At 43.5% G+C, this 22,034-nt stretch overlaps 1 protein-coding gene across 1 annotated transcript in view; it reads left to right on the top strand.

Annotated features, from left to right (window-relative positions):
- The window catches only part of Armh3 (armadillo like helical domain containing 3), a 182,431-nt gene that overhangs the window by 41,314 nt on the left and 119,083 nt on the right, over positions 1 to 22,034 (top strand). The window contains exons 10-16 of the mRNA XM_021151523.3: positions 517 to 560; positions 2,062 to 2,122; positions 5,330 to 5,376; positions 6,078 to 6,153; positions 8,018 to 8,111; positions 12,705 to 12,806; positions 18,250 to 18,308. Coding sequence (XP_021007182.1) covers positions 517 to 560; positions 2,062 to 2,122; positions 5,330 to 5,376; positions 6,078 to 6,153; positions 8,018 to 8,111; positions 12,705 to 12,806; positions 18,250 to 18,308 — 483 coding nt within the window. The remainder of the gene's footprint in view (positions 1 to 516; positions 561 to 2,061; positions 2,123 to 5,329; positions 5,377 to 6,077; positions 6,154 to 8,017; positions 8,112 to 12,704; positions 12,807 to 18,249; positions 18,309 to 22,034) is intronic.

Raw genomic sequence — 22,034 nt, forward strand, 5'->3', positions numbered from 1 at the left:
ATCCTTTCCCCACTAAGCCATCTCACCAGCTCCCTGTCCTGATTTCTTATGTCCTGAGAATGGCTTTCCTAGATTTAGCGTAATTTAATTGGAGACACACTATCGCCTTTGCTGTGGCTGTGCAATCTGTGAGGTCTCTTTGTTTTGAGTCTTCTCACTTACTCGCCTTTTCAGAAGTGAAAATGATGCCGGTGAACCTCAGTGACCTACACTGGCTTGTTTCGTCTCGTTACTCAATTTTAAATGGTCTATGGGAACATGAAGCAAAATAATTAGATAAACAATCTTTCTAAAGAGGATGTTCCCAACCCCCCTTGGTTTAGGAGTTTTGCTGCTTTGACAAAACAAGCAAACAAAATTCTACTAAGAATCTCTGTCCTTCACGTCAGATCGCAGTCAGCACATCCTGGGTACAGACTGTAGGGCCTTAATGTTTTCCCTGGCTGAGCTATAGCAGTGCAGCCAACACCTCAAGGCTCTTTGCTTATTTCAGAGTGTTGTATTTTTTTCTTCCAGGGAATGGGGCTTGTGATCACTCAGGCTTTATCTGAGTACAACAGGTAAGTGCGTTTCCAGAGGGAAAAAAGCCAATGTTCAGTTGAACGGGGTGAGTCGGGAAGAGGCTTGTTAGAATTCTTAGGTAAAAATTCCTAACCTATCCTAAAGGAATAAAGACATAGCTGCATGCAGGCGCATTTGTTATAGTTGAGCTTCATATGTCCAAAGGGTTTTTTGCTAACACCAGGGAAAAGCACCCATCAAGTTTTTCTCCACCTTTAGTTTAGCAGCTAGGCACGTTCTTTTCTAGCCTTTGGTATTTTGTTATAGAACATTTCACTGGTCTTATAGATACTAAGCTTGCTTTATCCTTTTGCCCAGTGTGTCATGTAAATGCCATTATCACTTTAAAATTCTTTGTTTGTTTTTGGTTTTCTGAGACAGGGTTTCTCTGTGTAGCCCTGGCTGTCCTGGAACTCACTCTGTAGATCAGGCTGGCCTTAAACCCAGAGATCCTCCTGCCTTTACCTTGTAAATTCAGGGATTAAAGGCATGTGCCACCACTGCCCAACTAAAATTATTCTTCTTTTAATGGTTTATTTATTTATATTTTATGTGCATTGGTGTTTTATCTGCAGGCATGTTTGTGTGATGTTGGTGTCAGATCTGCTGGCGTCACCAATGGTTGTGAGTTGCCATATGGGTGCTGGACACTGAGCTCAGGTCCTCACGGAGAGCAACCAGTGCTCTTAACTGATGAGCCATCTCTCTTGCCCCCCTGGCTAAAATTTTTAAAAGAATAAAAAGAGAAGGTGCATTGAGTTGAGTCTAATTTGACAGATGTGCCAATTTTTCCTTATTCCCTTCTTCTCTCCTCTGAGAGTTGGGCCCAGGACCTTATGCAAGTGAAGGACGAGCTCGATTCCTGAACTCCACTCCTGAAGCAAATGTTTCTTCTTCATCAGTGACTCAGCTTCCCAGAACCCGCGCTCAGTCTCACGGTCTCATAAATTGATGCTCGGTTTTCATCCCATAGATAAGGAAGGGTCTGGGGTTCCATGGAGGAAACCAGAAATACTGAAGTCCCACGAAGGCCTGCAGGATTTTTCTTGCTTCTCTGCATATTCCTCACATACACTTGGGTTTTAAAACTTCAAGTATGCCCCATCTCCTCAGATGTCTTAGCCAGTCAACTTTCTTCCTTCTTCAAACACAAACAAGGTTTTCACTGTCACAGCCTGAAAGAATTTTCACTGCCATACTTTTCAAGTAATCATCTGTTTGGGCAATAACGGGATCAGCCATATGCTAGAGAGTTTCACACTTGTGCAGCTTGCTTTCTAAGGCTCTCCCAAAGTAGCCAGGCTTTTTGGTACACAGTACCTCAAGAGCAGATGGGTTCCTCTCACTTGCGGGGGAACTGCCGTGGCTAGAGCGTCATCGTGCTTCAGATTTATGGAGTCAGACGTTCTAAGAGTACTCTGCCCTGATTCCCTAGAATGTCAGGGTCGGATAGATACATGATAAAAAAAAATTCTCAAGTTTAATTTAGTTTCTTTTTAGGCAGTATAAAGACAAGGAAGAAGAACATCAGAGTGGGTTTTTTTCTGCTTTAACAAATATGGTAAGTTCTGCTTGTATTTTTCCCTCCTGTCGAGAAGTCCAGGAAGACTTCAGGGGTGGGCATCTCTGGGCTCAGGAGTTCAGCTGTGTTTGAGGCAATGGTGTAAGGAGGAGAGAACAGATGAGGTTTTATTTGGAACTGCATTTCCTTACTTAAGAGCATTGGTTGCTCTTCCTGAGGACCCGAGTTCAATACCCAGCACTCATCTGGCAGCTCACAACTATCTGTGACGCCAGCAGATCTGACAGCATCGTACAAACACACATGCAGACAGAACACCAGTGCACGTAAAATATGAATAAATAAATGAGTAAAAGAAGAAGAATTCTAGTTACAGACTGAGATTCTGACTGACTTGGAACTCAGGACAGCCCTGCCCTAAACTTTCAAATGCTGAGGTTACAGTTGTGGGCTGCCGTACCCTCTCCACAACCACAGCATTTTTAGTAAGTTCCAAAACCAGGTTAAATAGGGTAAAAAACAGCTTTGGTTTTTCTAGGACTGATTTTTTTTTTTCTCTCCCTGATTAATTAGTAAAGAAAAAGTACAACTGGACTTAGTGGCTGCTTAATCCCATCATTGGGAAGACTGAGGCCGAAAAGTAGGAGAATAGCTTGGGTTTCATAAAGAAATCTGGTTTCAAAAAGAAAGAAGCAGGCATGGTGTATAGCTTTAATTCCAACACTTGGGAGGCAGAGCCGGGAGGATCTCTGTAAGGTCCAGGATAGCCAGGGCTACACGATGAGACCCAGTTTCAAAACAACGACAACAACAACAACCCAAAACCAATAAACCAAAGGAAGGAAGAAGGGAAGAAAGAAAGAAACGGTACACATTAACATAGACTTTGGCTGAGGCAGGCAGATCTCTGAATGCGAGGCCATCCTGGTGAATATATTGAGCTCTAGGCCATCAAAGCTAAGTAGAGAGACTCTTTTTCTCAAACAAAAATAAAAAAACCAAAACCCAAAGCCCACCACCAATAAAAGAATTGCCTTGGGGCTGGAGAGATGGCTCAGCGGTTAAGAGGACTGACTGCTCTTCCAGAGGTCCTGTGTTCAAATCCCAGCAACCACATGGTGGCTCACAACCATCTGTAATGAGATCTGATGCCCTCTTCTGGTGCGTCTGAAGACAGTTACAGTGTACTTAGATATGATAATAAATCTTAAAAAAAAAAAAAAAGAATTGTCTTGCTGTGTGGGCTGCTTGATGAGATGAGGCTTACCTAAGTCTACATATTCAAGACCACCTTGAGTGCATGGTCAAGATTGACTCTGCTGCCGGGAAGTGGTGGCGCATGCCTTTAACCCCAGCACTTGGGAGACAGAGGCAGGAGGATTTCTGAGTTCATGGCCAGCCTGGTCTACAGAGTGAGTTCCAGGATGGCCAGAACTACACAGAAAAACCCTGTCTGGAAAAACCAAAAAAAAAAAAAAAGAAAGAAAGAAAGAAACAAACAAACAAAAAGAATTGACTCTGCTTGGAGAATAAGTTGGCTCCATTGACTGGAACACAGGCGTGTGTGGCCATGAGTCTTCCCTGGTGCTGCTCCCTGGTAGCTGAATGAGGAGGCATGTCACTACCATGCTCTGTTTGTACGGTGCTGAGGACTGAACCCGAGCTCTGGGAATGCTAGGCAGGCACTGAACCGTCAGCGCTGTATCAGCCAATGGGATTGATCTTTGTGACAGAAATCTAGAATGGGACAAATACCTGTAATGCCAGCAGTTGAGAGGCAGAGGGAAAGGACATCCTGAGTCCCTGTCTCAAAAGTACAAAAGAGAGAGAGCTGCAGAGATGGCTCAGCAGTTAGAGCACTGGCTGCTCATGGAGAGGACCCAGCTCCAGTTCCCGGCTGTCGGTTAACTGTCCACTACTCTATTTCCAGTGGCTCTCACACATGTGGCACACACACATACACACAGGTAAAATAACACCCCCACACACAAAATACAATAAAACAAATATATTATAAATATATAAATATATATATTAAAATTTTTGTGACAGGGTTTTCAAATTACTGTATCCCTGGCTGTCCTGGAATTCACTCTGTAGACCAGGTTGCCCTTGAACTCACAGAGATCTGCCTGCCTCTGTTTCCTGAGTGCTGGGATTAAAGGTGTATGCCAGCCACCACTACCTGGCAATAAAATCAATCTTAAAAAAGGTAAAAAAAAAAAAATAAAAAAAATTAAACTATAAAAAGGAGAAAAAAAGAGGGAGAGATAAATATACCTAGTGGGTCCTAAAATGTAGGCAAATTTGGAACCCATTTTGGGGGGCATTAGTATACAAGTGCCCTAGAGTTTAGACAGTTTCTTGAGTTTACTGCACAAAACAACTGTTCCTCCCCCCAGGCAGTTTTTCTCCTGGTACCTATTCATCCTTACCCTTTTTTTTTTAAAAGAGCCTGATTTCAAAAGAATCTTATAAATGCTTTAACTCTAAGACATAAATCACTGAGGGGGTCTCATAGGCTATAGAAATTGAATTTTATATTAATACTTGATTATGAGAATTAGATATAATTATGTTGTTCTCAGACATTTTCAATTTTTTAGGCCTAGTCTCGTGAAATCCAGGCTGGCCTTGAGCTTGTTATATAGCTGAGGGTGACCTTGAACTCCGGATCCTTCCCCTTAGTGTTTAGTTTATAGGCACTTTGACCACACCTGACTTCTGAAATCATGTGTATTAGAGGCAGCTTGTGTCAGTTATTTATTTGCTTTCTCTGACAGTGTGTAAGTTAAAATTCTGTGATCTGAAAGCTTTTCATAGTTGGTATCAGCCTACTTTCTCTGAAGTTTAAATAATTATTTTCTTTAATTTCCATTTGAGACAAGTTTCAGGCTGGCTCCCACTCCATATATAGCCCACACTGAGCTTGAACATCTGAGTTTCAGGACAAGCTTGAAATTCTCTGTGAGTTTGTTTCTGACTGCACTAAACAGCTTCTAGGAAGCATACAGCAATGAGAGTGTTTAGGCTGACAGCTACCTTGACACTGATGATTTAGTAGGAATCTCATTTTTACACTCATTACTTGTAAGTCTTTTACAGTTTTCAAGGTCTGACTGGTGGTCTAGAGTTGCTTGTTCTCTGTTAGCAGAGACATGGTTTGTTCATGGGTTTAGTCCTGAGGGGCTGAGCCCCTCGCCTGTCCTCCTGCATAAAACCTGCTGTTACTCTTTCCTTCCACAGGTGGGCAGCATGTTCATAGCAGACGCCCACGAGAAGCTCTCAGTACAGTAAGTCCTTGGACTTCAGTGTGGGGAGAAAATAGAACCTTTTGGCAACATTTTGTGGATTAAAAGCTTTTTATGATTTGAGAAGTGTTTCTTGAGTTTTAAGCAACGATGGGTTCTTAAAGATCTTTGCTTTAGAGGCTAGGTCTGGTAGAGTGCTTGCTTAGCATGCATGAAGCCCTCAGCTTGATCATCCACATTAAATAAACCGAGTGTGATTGGCATATACCTGGTATCCCAGTACTCCTGAGGTGGAGGTGGGAGGAGCAGAAGTTTACAAATATCCTCTGCTATGTAGTGAGCCTGAGGCCAGTCTGGGCAGCATGAGACAGTATCGTAAAAAAAGGTCTTGAGACATAATCTTTTATGTGTAATCCTGGCTGCTCTGGAACTCTCGGTATGAATCTTCCTGGCTTCACACTTGTAGCAGTCCTCCTGCTTCTGCCTCCTGAGTGTTCAGGTCACCATTACCAGTTTCGTCTCTGGAATGAAGTGACCGAGGGCTGGGTATCCACCTCTTACAGGTTTAGTTGGGAAGGGGTGGGAAGAACTGGTCCTAGGGTTTCAGGTTCTCAACTAAGTTCATTTGCATAAACCTAAAGGGTGAATGGAGGGATTGGCAATGAGGAGCTCTTGATGGTTAGAATGTGTCCCATGTCATCTGCTCGTTAGGAAGGAACCTGACTTGTTCTCTTTTTCTTTAGAACCAATGAAGCCATTCTTTTGGCGCTCTATGAAGCTGTCCATTTAAATCGAAACTTCATCACAGTTTTGGCTCAGGTTGGTGACCCCAATCCTGGCTGGGTGTGGTGGCCTGCACCCTTAATACTAACATTTGGGCGAGAGAGGCAAGTGGATCTCTGAGTTTCAGGACAGACAGGGTTACAAAGTGAGACACCACCCCCGTACCCCTTTCTCCTTCAAATTTAATTTTATCTATCTATCTTTAGTTTTTGTGATGTTGTGGGATCAAATCCAGGGCCTTGTCCATATTAGGCAAACGCTTTCTCTGAGCTGTCTCCTCAGCCCTCCCCTTGAATTTCACACAGGTTCATTCCGTTAAAAAGCCCGTCTGGCTGTGTCTGTCTAAACTCTGCTTTGCGTTAATCAGCGGTAGTAACGGAGTTGCTTCCGTTGCCTTTGCTTTGTGCTATCCTCAAGTGAATGCGTTCAACTGGTCATGCAGAGTTAGCGGCTGCACTAACCTGCTGGTTCCGTCACCCTTTGAAAGAGGTGACGCTGCTGCATTTTATCTAGCAGCGTCTGCTGAGGTTATTTGCTCTACGTAGTTTTTGGAATTTTCTGTCACTCCGTCTCTTTTCTAAGTCTTCATGGAATTAGAACTGGGGATAATATAGGCCAAGTCACTTATGCATTATCTTACCAGTTTCCAGAGAACAAAAGTCAAAAAGCCTTCTGACCAGATGTGTTAGCTGTTAACAGACAAAATAGTGCATACACATTGAAACTAAGAAGACATAAGATACTTGTTCATACACCTCAGGGATATCCTCAGTAGTTGGCACAGGAAGGGACTAAACCAAGCCAGGACTGTAGCCCATGGAAGCTATCTTAAAAGACAGAAGGGTTTTTATCTTGATGACACACTGTTTAAAATATGTAAGTTTCTTTCTTCATATCCACCCCCCCCCCTTTTTTTTTTTTTTTTTGTAAGACTGGATTTCATGGTGTATGCCTGACTGTCTGTTCTTGAACTAAGAGATCTACCTGTTTCTGCCTCCTGAACTCTGGGATTAAAAGCATATGCCACCATGCCTGGTGTGTATATTTCTTTTAAAGTAATCTACTAGTAGAATTTTAACCAAAAAGTAAAGCTATACTTTGAAAACAATGTGCTGGGGTATGCTTTGGACCCTTACAGTTTTATAAGATAATGTCAGAAAGTTTATCTACTATTCTTGCCGAGTTTCTCATCTGTCAGATTCCATAAATGGCTTTAGAAGATGTGAGAAAGATGAGGGACTGGCAGAGCTATTGGAAAGGGAAAGGGCTGCTTATAAGCTTTCTTCTCTCAGTTGAGGTGGCCAGGAAAACCAAGGACACAGTGGCCATCTGTGTTGTCTCTACTGGACGACTTTCTTTGCCTCTGCCTTGACACTTTACACACTCCTGCTTAACTTTTGTGAGTTGGTTCTATTCTGTCATTGGGTCCTGTCATTCAGGTCATTAGCTTGGCAACCAGTACCTTTTCCCTTCAGCCACCTTGCTGGCTCACATGCTCTTGGGTTTTTGTTTTGTGTTGTTGTTGCTGGTGGAACAGCAAGGCTGGACTCAGAACAGCACTTTTATGGGTCCTACCATTCCCTTGGTCTGTTATGTCTGTTTGTCAGTTCTGTGGTCGTGAAAGTAGTCCATACTTCTGAATGATTTGTTTTTTTTTTTTTTTTAATTTATGTGGCTCAACAGAAAAATCTATAATGGAACCCAAGTTTCATAATGAAAACTAACTCCCAGTGCATCTTGTTAGCTCAGCGGGCCCTGATAGTAAGGCACTCAGGAGGACTAGGTACAGGTCTGCAGGGAGCTGCCGGTCTCAGGTCGATTGTGGGAAACCGTCTTTGGTAGGGGAGACTTCCCGAGAAGTAGACTTCATGTTTTCTTACCCACCTGTGTCCTCTTTCAGAGCCATCCAGAAATGGGGTTGGTGACAGCCCCTGCCAGCCCTACTCCTACAACCCCAGTCACACCGCTTGGGACTACACCGCCCTCCTCTGATGGTGAGGCCCCCACTTTTATTATTGTGTTCTTGATTAATATGATTTTAGAGCTTTCTCTCTCTTTTTAGTTTCTTTGTTTTCAAGAGTTTCTCTGTGTAGCCCTGGCTGTTCTGGAACTCACTCTATAGACCAGGCTGGCTTCAAAATCAGAGATCTGCCTGCCTTTGCTTCCTGGGCGCTGGGATTAAAGGCGTGTGACACCACTGCCTGGCTAATTCTAGATCACTCAGGGTTAAGCACAGCTGTGTTGAGCAAAGAACATTTATTAATTCTTTTAATTGTTCTTTTAATTTGTGTAAGTGGGTAATTAGTATTGGTGTACATCTGTAATCCCAGCTACTTGAAGGCAGAAGTAGAAGGATTATAAGTTCAAGGCCTGCTTGGTTTACCTGGTCAACTTTAAATTGAAGAAGGGATGGGGGTATACTTTAGTGATGGAGGGCTTGCTCATCATGCATGAGCCCTAGGTTTAATCCTCAAGAGGGAGGAGAAAAAAGCCAGAAAAGAGAAAGAAAAGGAAAAAGGAAAGGAAGAATTTGTTTGAGCTGGGCTGTGTCATATGCCCAGTACTCCCGGCATGCGGGGTCTGGGATGGAAGGATCGCTTCAGCACAGGGATTTCAGACCAGCCCAGGCGGCAAAGAACACTGTCTCTAACCGAAGAGCATCATACCTGGACTGGACCAAGCTCCCCCCACCCCCCATTCTGTAGCAGAGGGCTGCCTTGACTGGCCTCAGTGGGGAGGATACACCCAATCCTACAGAGACTTGATGCACCAGGGTTGGGGGATACCCAGAGGGGCCCCACCTTCTCAGAGGTGTAGGGATGGGTGAGGGACTCTGGGGGGGGCAGTATTTGGGATGTAAACTAACTAATTAATAATTAAAAAGGAGAAACACTTGTTACCAATGCGTCTCCCCTCAAAAAAAAGTTGGGGGAGGAGTATGTGATGATATGCTTTAGGCTCTGAAGTTCCAGAGGAAAATTTGGAAAGATAGTTGGATGGAGTCTTTCTTCTGCATGTAAGAAACATGTGGGGTTGCAGAGATGGCTTCGTGGTTAAGAGCACTTCTGTTCCAGAGGAGCTGAGTTCAGTTCCCATCACCCATGTCAGTATGTACCAGAGAATGTAACACTCCAGCCCTGAAGACTTGGGTGCATGCACTACTGCCACCTGACCAAAACTAAATCTTAAAAGAAAAAAAAGAAAGGAGCTATTTAAAGCTATGTGTGGTAGTGCATACCTGCAGCTGCAGCCGGAGGTACTAGAGGCAGGAGGTACTAGAGGCAGGAGGAAGTAGAGGCAGGAGGAACTAGAGGCAGGAGGCACTAGAGGCAGGAGGCACTAGAGGCAGGAGGAACTAGAGGCAGGAGGAACTAGAGGCAGGAGGAACTAGAGGCAGGAGGCACTAGAGGCAGGAGGAACTAGAGGCAGGAGGCACTAGAGGCAGGAGGATCCGTTCAAGGCCAGCCGTAGCTGCATGAAACATCTCAAAAACTGAGTAGCCAGGGTTGTGGCAGTGACACACCTTTAATCCTAGCTCTTGGGAGGCAGAGGCAGGGAGAAATCTGTGTGTTTGAGGCCAGCCTGGTCTATATACTATGTTCCAGGACAGCCAGGTGTACATAGAGAGTTCTTGTCTTAAATACCCCCAAACAATCAAACACAACCCAAGAAACAGTATAAGCTTGGTTTGTCCTCGTTAGGTAGTCTTAGAATTCTGAAAGAGCTGAAAGTGACTGCCCCCTGGCTAACACCTGTCCTGCAAGCTCTCGGGTTGCTCGAGACGCTCAGGGGAGAGACATTATTTGATTATATATATGGTGGCAGCTGTAGCTCAATGGCAGAGTGCTTGATTGCCAGCACCTTATAAAGTCAGCGTGGTGGCACATGGTGATGGATGTGGAGGCAGGAGGATCATCTTCAGCTATATAGTGGGTTTGAGACCAACCTGGGTTTTATGAGACCCTGTCTGAAACAATTAAAAATATATACATTACTACTTGATGTTATTCTTCAAATGTTGAGCTCATTTTGTGTAATGAGTATAACAAATATCCAACTTTGGCATAGGCAGGATGGTTCAGTGAGGAAAGTGTGTGCTGTACAAGCCTGAGAACCTGAACTAGATCCCTAGCTATGGACATAAAGGTAGAAAGAGAGACATGCCCTCACCTTCATGTGCATGTCAGAACACACGAGCTCAGCAACAACACTAGTAATGTTTTATTTGTGAAGATTTATTTTTATTTTATGTATGAGTACACTGTAGCTGTCTTCAGACACTCCAGAAGAGGGTATCAGATCCCATTACAGATGGTTGTGAGCCACCATGTGGTTGCTGGGAATTGAACTCAGGACCTCTGGAAGAGCAGTCAGTGCTCTTAACCACTGAGCCATCTCTCCAGCCTTGGCCCCTACATTTTTATGTGGTACTCGCACATTTGCATTCTAAGGCAGTACACACAGCAGAGATGTGCAGCACGGAGGTGTCATTGATATCCAGATCTATGACAGCAAATTGGATCTGTTTAGAATTGAAAGCCAAATTCCAAAATATCTTAATGAGAAGAAGCATAGTGAGGATTGCCTGCCCATCTGTTTATTCAGGTCACTGGATAAGCCAATAGAAACACAGTATTTCTTCTTTAAGGATGAAGCTTGCCTAGTTACCATGGATATCCAGAGCCATAAATGTGTGGTTGTGAGTGTGAGTGTGTATATATATCTATCTCAGTTTCATGTGATGTTGGGGTTTGGATGCTTCAGAGCACTGCCTTTCAAACTGTTGATTGTGAACACTTCACCCACACACTTGATTATGCAATGGCAGGATTTGTGCTTACCTACAACCACTAAGCCTTTAGTGTTCTAGTGGGAAGATCAGCCCACTTTCAGATGACTGTCTTTCTCGACAAAAGCTACTGGGAAGAACTATGAAGCCAGCACTTAAGGACTGAAGCTTGCTTAGGAAGGAGATTTTAATTTGTGAGGGATTTGATTCTGTCTTTATTTTATTTGTTCTTTTTAAATTCTTCCCTAACTTACTTTCTGTAGGGGTCCTAAAGTATTATAGCCTTGTTTTCAATTTTTGGTTTTTAATTATAGTGCTGCTCTGTAGCCCAGTTATATTTAAAGGTATGTCACTGGCACTATTATTTTTAAAAGCCAGCAGTTAGCTGTAACATTTGTTCGCAGCTCAGACTTGACATTTGACAACTCCGCCTTGGCATGAGAGGACTTTCTGGTAAACTAAAAATACATATAGTTCTATATTTCTACTATATTATGTAAGAGAGTTTTCTAGTTATCACTGTGTGTGAGTAGGGTAAAACTCCACTTACTAGTTAGATAACAAAGGAATGATCATGGGTTCTGAGTTCAAAATGGCTGTGGTTTGAGATGATAGCCTGTGCTATTGAGCTCTAGCATGAATTAAAACCTTTTGGATTTGTTTGTGTTTGAGACAGGGTCTCACTCCATAGCTCAGTCTGGCTAGGAAATATTTTAATTTATTTAAAAAGTAAATTTATCTTGTATTTGTTCTTTGCAGCCAAATTATGGGTAAGAGCCAAGGATTAGACATGCTAATTTCTTTTCATAGGTTTTTTTTCTGTGTATTGTGGAGCCATAATGTACAGTGCTTCCCATTGTTAATAAATGTCCTCTGCATTGCATTGTAATAACTCCAGAGGGATCCATAATGGCTATGAATATATATTATGACTAATACCCCAAACTTAGCAGTGTGTTTATAGTTTAAAATATAGCAGAAAGCTATAGGTTTTCAAACATCCCTGTGCCATCTTGAGGCTCTTTTTGTATATGTATTCTGTTTTAGACATTTAAAACACTGAACAAGCTGACTAATTCTAATGTAAAGTCTTTGAATCTTGGGAGCGCTAAGTTAAAACTGTGTGGTTGGGTCAGTCTGGTCTGACTTCCCATTGTTCTCTAAGGCCGTGACTCAGAGAGGGTGCGAGAGTAAGCAAAAGGATCTTTTCTTGCAGACAGAGGCTGGACATGTAAAATTCCAACTCCAGGGGGCTAGTCAGTGATGTCCACCTGTTTCCTGTCTGATGCTGCGTCTTAGGTTCCCTCCCGAGGGGTCGATCTGAAGGGGCAGAGTTTGGACCTAGTTCTTCCCCAGCCCGTGCTCCTTTCCTCTTGGCTACTTCAGACTTGTTCTCAAGATTTCTCTTTATTTGAAGTGAGAGAGCCGTCAAAGTCAAGCTCATTTATGTCAGGGTGGTAACTTTTTCCTTTAGTTAGAATTGACAGACTCTCTAAGAGGACCTTGAATTGTCGATTTCTTGGGGCCAGAATGGACTCAACATCCTTTTCTAGGGCATTAGGAGAACAACTCTCTACACTGGGTGAAGAAGAAAATTGACAGGCTCTGGGGGGGTGTGGGGTAGAGGCCTCCAGAGACCTAGTAAGAGCAGCTAAAAGTCTTACGGAAAGCACTGGGCCCTCCTTCTGTTGTGGGGAAAGCTTATTTAGTCATTTTCTGGCCTGCTGGCAAATTGGCTGTGGGTAGAAGTGTTAGGTGGGTATGTTATGGGCTAAGTGTTTTATTTGTTCTATTCCAGTTATAAGTTCTGTGGAACTCTCACTGGATGCAGATGTACAGACCAGCAATCTACTGATAACCTTCTTAAAGTACAGCTCAATTGTCATGCAGGACACGAAAGGTAAGACATCCCCTGGGAGGTGTGGCAGGGGGCTCACATCAAAGAGCAGTGGCCATATTGGGGCTTTGACATATGAATCTTTGGGACCTCCTGTGCAGGTGATGGACCAGGTTTCTGGAAAACAGTGATTTCTTACTTCTGGGTGATAACTAGGTGGTGTTGGGAAAACCTGGAGTTGGAGGAGAGTGCTTAAAAATAGAAAAGGAAAAAAGTTGATCCCCACAGAAATTACTAAGTCTTCTTAGCAAGTTGGGGTAAGTGGATGCAGGCTCTCCTGTGTGAGAAGCTGGGTGGGTGGGATTAGCAGGCATGAGGAGTTCCTTCTGAGCCGAGCTCTAAGAGCCTCACCTGCATCCCACTGCCGTATTTGGTTTGCCTCTAAATTCCTTTTTGTATTTTACTGTTGTTTTGGCTGTGCTCCTTTAAAGGAAATCACAAACAACTCTACTTCACATTTAAGGACTTTGGCGTGCATCTTTAAAAGTTGAAAATATTTTTCTAGATATCTAAGATGTCATTATATCTAAAAAAAAAAAATCAACAATGGCTCTCTAATAGCATATGCAATTCAGCCCATATTTAAGTTTTTTCAGTTACCTCTCAAGTCGTTCTTTTTCTTTTTACAAAATTGACAATTTCATACATTTATATAATGAATTTGAGTAGTTTCCTAGTTAGATTTAAATTTTCTTTGTTTATATTTGAATTTTGAGTCAGGGACTCACTCTATAACCCTGTGTGGCCTGGCACTCATTATGTAGACAGGTCTGGCCTTGAACTCATAAAATCTACCTGCTTCTGCCCCAGTTGTCTGGGATTAAAGCATGCAGAAGCATGTCTGGCCTTGATCTTTGATCTTTCTCCTCCCACTGAAGGCCTTTTCTCACGTTGCTTTCTTCTTTTAAACATATGTTTATTTATGGATAGGAGGGTTTTGTCTCCATGTGTGCATACCAGAAGAGGGCATCAGATCCCATGGGACTTCAGTTATAGATGGTTATAAGCCACCATAAGGGTGCCAGAAACTGAAATCAGGCCCTCTGGAAGAATAGCCAGTGCTTTCAGTTGCTGAGTTGTCCCTGCATACCTCCACGCACCCCATCCCCATGTACTTCATGTCTTCCTTTTGTCTACTTGATTTTATGTGTGAATTTTTTTGCTTGATTTTATCAGTGTGTGTGTGTGTTTGTGTGTCCTCACACCCCTTAGATCATGTTTGTGCACCAAGCACATGTTGTGCTGTTGTGCAGGAGCCTGTGGGGGTCAGAAGAGGGTGTTGGAGCTCCTGGAACTGGGGTTACAGACAGTTGCAAGCTGACTGGCAGGTGCTGGGAATGGTACCCAGGTGATCTATAGCGCCTCCCCTGCCCCCAGGGCAATTTCAAGTGTCTTGCTCAAGTGTGGATGGGAAGTTATTTTCTAGAGCAAGAGCAATCCCAACAGCTGTTAGTCGTCAGTAGTTCTGGAGGGAAGGGTGGGGCCTCATGGGGCCTTCCTTATCCATGATGACATGTCAATGTCCAGTCTGTGTAGGTCTTGTGCTATAACCACAACTGTATTGAGCTCATGAATGTAATTGTATGTCACATGCAGAAGATACCCTTTTTTACAGGTCTCATTATCTTCTGGATCTCACATTTATTTTTTTCTGTACCTTCTTCTCTGATGTTTCCTGAGCCTTGGAGTGGGTGATAGAGCTGTAGTGTTTAGAGTACTATACCATTGCTTATTTTTGACACTTTTGTCAGTTACAGGGTTCTGCATTAACCATGGTGTCATCATTAGGTTTCTATTGCTGTAAAGAGACAGTGTGACCATGGCAATGTTCACACTGTTCTTATAAAGAACAACATTTAATTGGAGCTGGCTTAAAGTTCAGAGATTTTGTCCATATATCATTGTGGCAGGAATCATGACAGCATGTAGGAAGACATAGTGCTGGAATAGGGCTTCTACTCTGGATCTGCAGGCAGCAGGGAGGGAGGATGGGTCTGGCTTGACCATCTGAAACCTCAAAGCCCACTCCTAGTGACACACTTCGTCCAACAAGACCACGCCTACTTCAGCAAGGCCACACCTACTCCAATAAGGCCACCCCTCCTATTAGTGCTATGCCTTGTGGGCCTATGGGGCCCATTTTCATTCAGGCCACCATACCACGGGCTGTTGAGATTAGAAGCTTCTCTGACAAAGGCTAGATTTAACACAAGCTTGTGGGTGCCAAAGCGCGAGTGGGTTAGTTCCTCTCCCTCCTCTCCTCTCCCTTCTCCTCTCTCCTCTCTCCTCTCCTCTCTCCCCCCTTTCCATCTCCCTCGCTCTCCCTTTCTCCTTCTCCCTATTCTTCTCTTCTCTCTTTTTTTCTTTCTGGGTCTCAAGTAGTCCAGGCTGCCTCAAGCTTGTTCTGTTGTAGAGTCTAACCTTGACCCCTTGTTCCTCCCATCTGTTACCAGCGCTGGGATTACATATGTGTGCTACCATGCCCACTGTGTTATTAACTCATAGTCCATAAGTAACTTCATAGTCCTAGATTTAAAAGCCAACTTGATTATAGAACCAAAAATTATTAAAATTGATTGTTTTACTGCCTTGCTCTTTGTGAAAAGACGATGTATACCTCTGAGGTTCTCTGAAGCTCCCTTCAGCATGGTTTGTACTTGAGAAGGCTTTTGTTTGTCAAGTGAGCAGGTTTCTTTATGAGGGATTTTAAGAGTTGTAGAAATGAAGGAAAAAGCAGGCTCAGGGACTCTGGAGAGAGAAGAAAAATCTGGTAGACAGAGTCAGGAAGGTGAAGGTCAGTATGGGAGGTGGAGACCGACCAGAGCTACAAGGAGCCTGGGAATGGGCTGAGGCTAACCTGTGCTGTGTTCAGACAGTGGGTTTGCTATTAGAGAGTTCTGCCTTGAAAGTGGACTTTTTCCTCTTGTATCTCATGATATTCTTTCAAGAATAAGAGTTACACACGGGTGAACTACATGCAGATACTCTGTATTACCACTCCTAACATAACAGTCCATTGGGAGCTGATGACACGGTTGACTCTTTCAGACTTGGCCAAGTGAGATCTGGCAGGCAAGGATAACAAGACTCCTGTGTATCTGAGTTTCCTGAGGCTATTTCTTCTTTATGGAAATGGCTAGCTTCTTTCTTTTTCTGCAAATACTGCAGCAACCATAGAAGAAAGAAATTGCTTGGATATGACCCAGAAAAATGAACTTTTACTTTGCTTGATATAACACAGTGAATTGAGGCTCTTAGAATGTATTTTTAGCTCTTAACAGTTTTATAAGCCCCTGTCCTGGTCACTTCGTGGGCATAAATATGAGCCCAGATTAAAGACTAATTAATAGCCAGTATGGGTAGTCACAGTGTCTGTAGAATGCAGTACATTTTTACCAACAAGCAGTTTAAATATGGCTGAGGACAAGGTTAGATAGGATGAATAGTTAATTTCAAAATGTCTGTTTTGTGGCTTTTTTTGGTCAATCTTTCTCCGTGTCTTAACTCAAGACCTGCTGTGCTGTGCCCTGGCTACAGGATCTCATTATCATTGCTGCTCTTATTATAGGTATTATGCCTTTCTTCTGTGGTGCTGGGGATAAAATGTGTGGTCTTCCCCGTGAGACCAAATACCCTACCACCAACCACAACCCAGGCTCACATCATGACCTTAGGAGAGTAGAGCTAACAGTTTCTTTGTCCCAAACAAGACATCTTTTTCTTTGGTTTGTTTTTGTTAGAGAAAGTTTCTCACCTTACAGATGACTGGCCTGGAACTCACTATATAGTCTAGGCTGGCTTTGATCTCACAGAGATCCATCTACCTATGCTATCCAAGTGCTGGGATTAAAGGTGTTTATTACCATGCCTGGCTCAAAGATACCTTTAAAAAAATGTATGTATCAGTTGATATCTATAAAATGCTTTCTGTACACACACACACACACACACACACACACACACACGTGAACATGGGTGCCAGGACAGGTTGTCAGATCCCCTGGAGGTAGTTACAGACCATGTGAGTGTCTCACATATATGTTGGGAACTGAACTTCAGTCCTTTGAGAAAACACTCTTAACCAGTGACCCATGTTTGCAGTACCTTGTAAAATGCTTCTGGTTGATTTGTATGTTATGAAGTATGAGAAAATAAATAGTATAGTAATAAAATTAATGTGAACCTCCTACTTAGTTTTTTTAAAAGATTTATTTATTTATTTATTTATTTATTTATTTATTATATGTGTGTACGCTGTAGCTGTCTTCAGACACTCCAGAAGAGGGCATCAGATCTCATTACAGGTGGTTGTGAGCCACCATGTGGTTGCTGGGATTTGAACTCAGGACCTTTGGAAGAGCAGTCGGTGCTCTTAACCGCTGAGCCATCTCACCAGCCCTTTAGTTTTTTTTTTTTTTTTAAGATTTATTAATTTTATGTATATGAGTAGTACACTGTCTGTCTTCAGACACTAGAAGAGGGCATCAGGTCCCATTACAGATGGTTGTAACCCACCATGTGGTTGCTTGGAACTGAATTCAGGACCTCTGGAAGAAGAGTCAGTGCTCTTAACTGCTGAGCCATCTCTCCAGCCCCCTGCTACTCAGTTCTTAAAACCAGATTTTATTATATTGTTGAATCCATCTCCTCAGTCATTCCTTTCTATTCATTCTCTGGAGTTTTATGTTTTCATTCTGTTTTTAAGGCCTTTTTAAAATCCTTGATATTTGTGTCTTTGGTGTTGTTACCTTAAAGAGAAATCTGCATGGTCTTTAACTAGGCTTTCAGGTTGGGGAGTGCAGTGGAGTGGTGGAGATCTTGCTTACCACGTGTAACACTCTGGGCTCAACCCCAGCCCTGGAAGAAAAGGCAGGGGCAGGGTCATAGGAGTGGGTACAGGCTGACGTGCTAGGCACATGTGCTACAAGCTACCAGGATTAAAGACATCTTCTGTGGTAATGCCTTTGTCTAGGAGGAGACAAGATTTCAGTACCATCTTGGTTTTGATTCATATTCATGTGTGTATGTGTGTTTCAACTGTATACAGGTATGTGCCTGTGTGTGAGTTTGTGTGTGTGTGTGTGTGTGTGTGTGTATCATTCCTCCGGCACCTTCCACCCTTTTTTTTTTTTTAACCTTCTTAGAACTCACCAAGTAGGTAAGGCTGCCTAGGTAGTGATCACTGGGGATCCTGTTTCTGTCTTCACAGAGCTGGGGTACAAGTGTGTATTGCATAAAAGATGTTTTACATAAAATTGGATTGAAATCCACATGCTTGCAAGGCAAGCACTTCTCTGAGTGAACTATTTCCCCAGCCCTCCCTTCCCTCAGGGCTTTGTGGAGTGTGAACTGCAGCTGCTCCTTCTTGTGGCGTGTGCCTCTGCTCTCCTGACGTGTGGTGTGGATTGTGTACAGAGAACAGTTTGCTTTGCTTTTCTCTTCACAGATGAGCACAGGCTTCACAGTGGCAAGCTCTGCCTGATCATCCTCACATGCATCGCAGAGGTAGGTCTGACTGGGAGTCTTGTGTGAGTTGATGTCTTCCAGAGAACTCTTCTCTGCCCACCCACTTCTGGGTCCTGACTCGAAGGTGTTCTTGTGTTGTCCATCTCCTTCCTCCAGAACCTGAGCTGAGGTAACAGGGCCTTTGCCTTCAGACCACTCTGCTCTCCTTATCTGTCTCACTAGAGCCTCAGTTAGCGTTCTTTAGATGAGTTAGCAGTGAACGTGGAGGTGCAGGAAATGTAGCTCCGGTCGTTCATGAAGCCCTGGCTTTGATTCCCAGTCCCATCTAAAAAGTCTGGCATGTTACAGGCTGGAGGTGGAGGCAGGAAGATTAGAATTTCAAGGCTTTCCTTGCTGTAATAGTGAGTTTGTGGCAAGCCTGGAATACATGAGATTCCATTTAAAGTCAAACACAACTGGTATGGTAACTATGTAGTTGAAAACAGGATAGGTGGTTATGGCTGGTACTCTATCCATTACCACTTATTTATTTATTTATTTATTTAGGTTTTTTTCAAGACAGGGTTTCTCTGTGTAGCCCTGGCTGTCCTGGAACTCACTCTGTTGACCAGGCTGGCCTCGAACTCAGAGATCTACCTTCCTCTGCCTTCCAAGTGCTGGTATTAAAGGTATGTGCCACCATTGCCTGGCTAACCTTTTTTTTTTTTTTTTTTTTTTTTTGGTTTTTCGAGACAGGGTTTCTCTGTATAGCCCTGGCTGTCCTGGAACTCACTTTGTAGACCAAGCTGGCCTCAAACTCAGAAATCCGCCTGCCTCTGCCTCCTGAGTGCTGGGATTAAAGGCGTGCGCCACCACGCCCAGCTAACCTTTTTTTTAAAAAGACAGTGAGGGGGTCTCTTATAGTCCAAGCTGCCCTTGAGCTCCCTATGTAATTGTAGATGACCTTGAACTTCTGATCTTTTTGTCTCTGCCTCCTTCGTGTTGGAATTACAGGTACATAGCATACCACCAAACATGCTTTTATGTGGTGTTGGGATTACTTTATGCATGCTAGACAAGACTATTTCAACTGAGCTACATCCCTGTCTGTATTCTGGCCTTTAATAGTCCTAACCAAAAGATTTCAAATGGTCTAAACACCAGCCATTTTCCTTTGGAGCTGCTCATGTTGTGTCTTGTATTTAGTGAATTACAAAAGAGCTAAGGTGTCTTGGGGATAGAGGAGTAGAAGAGAAACAGGGAATGGTTGTATTTTGGTGGTAAGACCTGAAGGAGGAAGAGGTGCGGATAAGTTACGTTTCTGTAACCAAATTCCAAATAAGTAGCAGCTTACATGTGTGAGGTGCGGTTCCCCTGGGGAAGGAAGGCACTTGCTACCAAGACTGATGGCCTGAGTTCCACATGGTGGGAGGAGAGAACTGATTGGCTCTTGCAAGCTGGTCTGTGACCTCCACATGTACGCTTGTGCTGCATGAGCACATAGCATGTCACACACATAATAGTCTAAGTTTTTAAAAGGGGACTTCAAAGAGGATTTCTTTTGACTCATTTTGAGGTGATAGAGTCTGATACTGAGGGGAAGGCGTGGCTGTGGTGCATGACTGTGGCAGCCTGAGGCATCTTTTTCTCAGTGTATTTGCAGTCAGGAAGCAGAAAGAGATGAATGCTGGTGTTTATCAATTAGATGTAGTGAGAATTTGGTTTTGTTTAAAACACATAAATATTATAAGGATATGTTTTTATTTTAATTTCAGGTGTGGAATTTGGGGCTGTTTCAGATTGTCCACAGCAGCTGACTATGATTTGCCTCGTGCACAGCTGCAGATAGTTTCTGCAAGTGTGAGGTGGTTGAATTCTGGGGCTCTTCAGGATCTGTATAAATGCTAGGGTCCCGAGAGGCATGTGGGCTGGTGGGTGCTGTTGGTTGTGCTTTGTTCAGTAGTTGTTTGCAAAGAAGAAACAAGGAGAAATTAGATATCTTGACTTCAAAGACCAAATTTGCCCAAGGACACCCCTAATCAGCAGGAAGTGTAAGAATAATGACACTTCTTTCCCCTGGATCCTTTTGTCTCTCTTGTCTAGTGTTAGGGGGTTGAAAGGTTGGAAGAAAAAAGAACCCACAAAGTAGCCAAAGTCTGGCTACATTTAGGCTTTCTCCCTTTTCTCTTTTTCTTCACTTTGAGTCCTTAGCCCATAGAGTAGTACCAGACACATTTAGGATGGGTCTTTAATTCCTTAATTTAATCTCTTGGACACCCTCACAGCCTTAGGTGGAGGATTGGAAGTCAGTGAAGATGGACTGCTGCTGCTTCCCCATGAGAAGGCTCTTCCAGCTGGGCTATCTAGATTCACATTTGTTGTTCATGGTGACACCCAAGCATGATGGGACTTGAGCTAGGTTAGAGCTAAATTTATAGCTTTAGCCTCTGCTTTCAGAATTCCCTGTCCTTGTCTTTGTTTTGTAAAGACAATAGTCAAGGTAATCCGTAGGGGGTAGTGGTCTCCCCCAGGCTCCCGGTTTGTATTTTCTGTGGGAAGATATACTCTTTCCACAAGGCTAGGGGAGGCCAGAGCTGGAAGAGCTGCTTATTATCAGTGGGCCTTGTAGAATTGCTTTTCAAAAATCTTTCAAAGAAAATCTTTACAGGAGTTGTTTTCATAAATTGTAACAGTTCCTAGTAATTGGAGTCTGCAGGCATGTCAGCTCTCAGGTCGGGGGTGGGACAGGGCCACGGGATGCTTATTTCCAGTCCACTGTGGGAAGAGGTTGGTTTTTCCATCAGTCTTTAAAAGCCAGGGAAAGATGGGGTCTTGCCTGCTTCTGCACTGCCAGTCTAGCAGTTGTTTCCTGTCGTGCTGAGCTCATTCCCAGCAGAGCACAGGCCTGCCTTATTCCAAAGCCTCCTGTGGTTCTTGCACATGCATTGTCTTGCCCCTGTGAGAGCCTCCAAGCTGTCACAAACACAGCTGACTCCTCGGGCAGATGGAGAGGAAGGGAGAATAGGAAAGCAGATTCCTCGCAGTGTTTGTCTCAGATCCCTGGCTTTTAATCTTTTTTGAATTTAATTTTCTCAGAGATCTTTGACCAGTTAAGGGCATACTGGGAAACTACTCAACGTTCATGGCGTAGGCAAGGGGTTGAGAGAAAAGCTCTATCTAGGCTTACCACTTTAGCTCTCCAATTGACCCGAGAGTAGTTCATGAAAGTCCAAGGATTTGGACTGAGGCTATGTTTCAGTTGGGCAAGCACTTGGTTCAGTATCTGCCTCTGCATGAAACCACTGTGCCTACACTCCCAGCACTCAGAGGTGGAGGTGAAGGCAGGCGGGTCAGAAGTTCAAAGCTGTTCTTAGCTTCACAGGGAGTTGGCGGGGCCAGTCTAGTCTGGAGACCTTGTTTTAGGGTTTGTGGAAGGAGAGAGGAAGGATTTGTAGGATGTATTATCACAAATGTATGCATCCATGTTCGCTTGCTTGCCTGCCTTCCTTTCTTCTGACCTTTCAGCTGGGTGGTGCTGGACACCTTAATCCCAGCACCCAGGAGGCGGATCTCTGTAAATCTGAGGCCAACCTGGTCTATGTGGTGAGTTCTAGAACAGCCAGGGCTACACAGTGAAACTCTACCTCAAAAGAATCAAAAGCAAACCAAAACAAACCAAAACCAAACCAAAAAACCAAAGCCCACCCTCATTAAATTTTCTTATCTTCCTTTGTCCCTCCTTCCCCACCTCCATCCCATCTTTCTTCCTGTCTTTTAAATGTATTT

Source organism: Mus caroli, unplaced genomic scaffold, assembly GCF_978045245.1.
Source record: "Mus caroli unplaced genomic scaffold, Mus_caroli_1 scaffold_20, whole genome shotgun sequence".
In the NCBI taxonomy this organism is placed as follows: domain Eukaryota; kingdom Metazoa; phylum Chordata; class Mammalia; order Rodentia; family Muridae; genus Mus; species Mus caroli.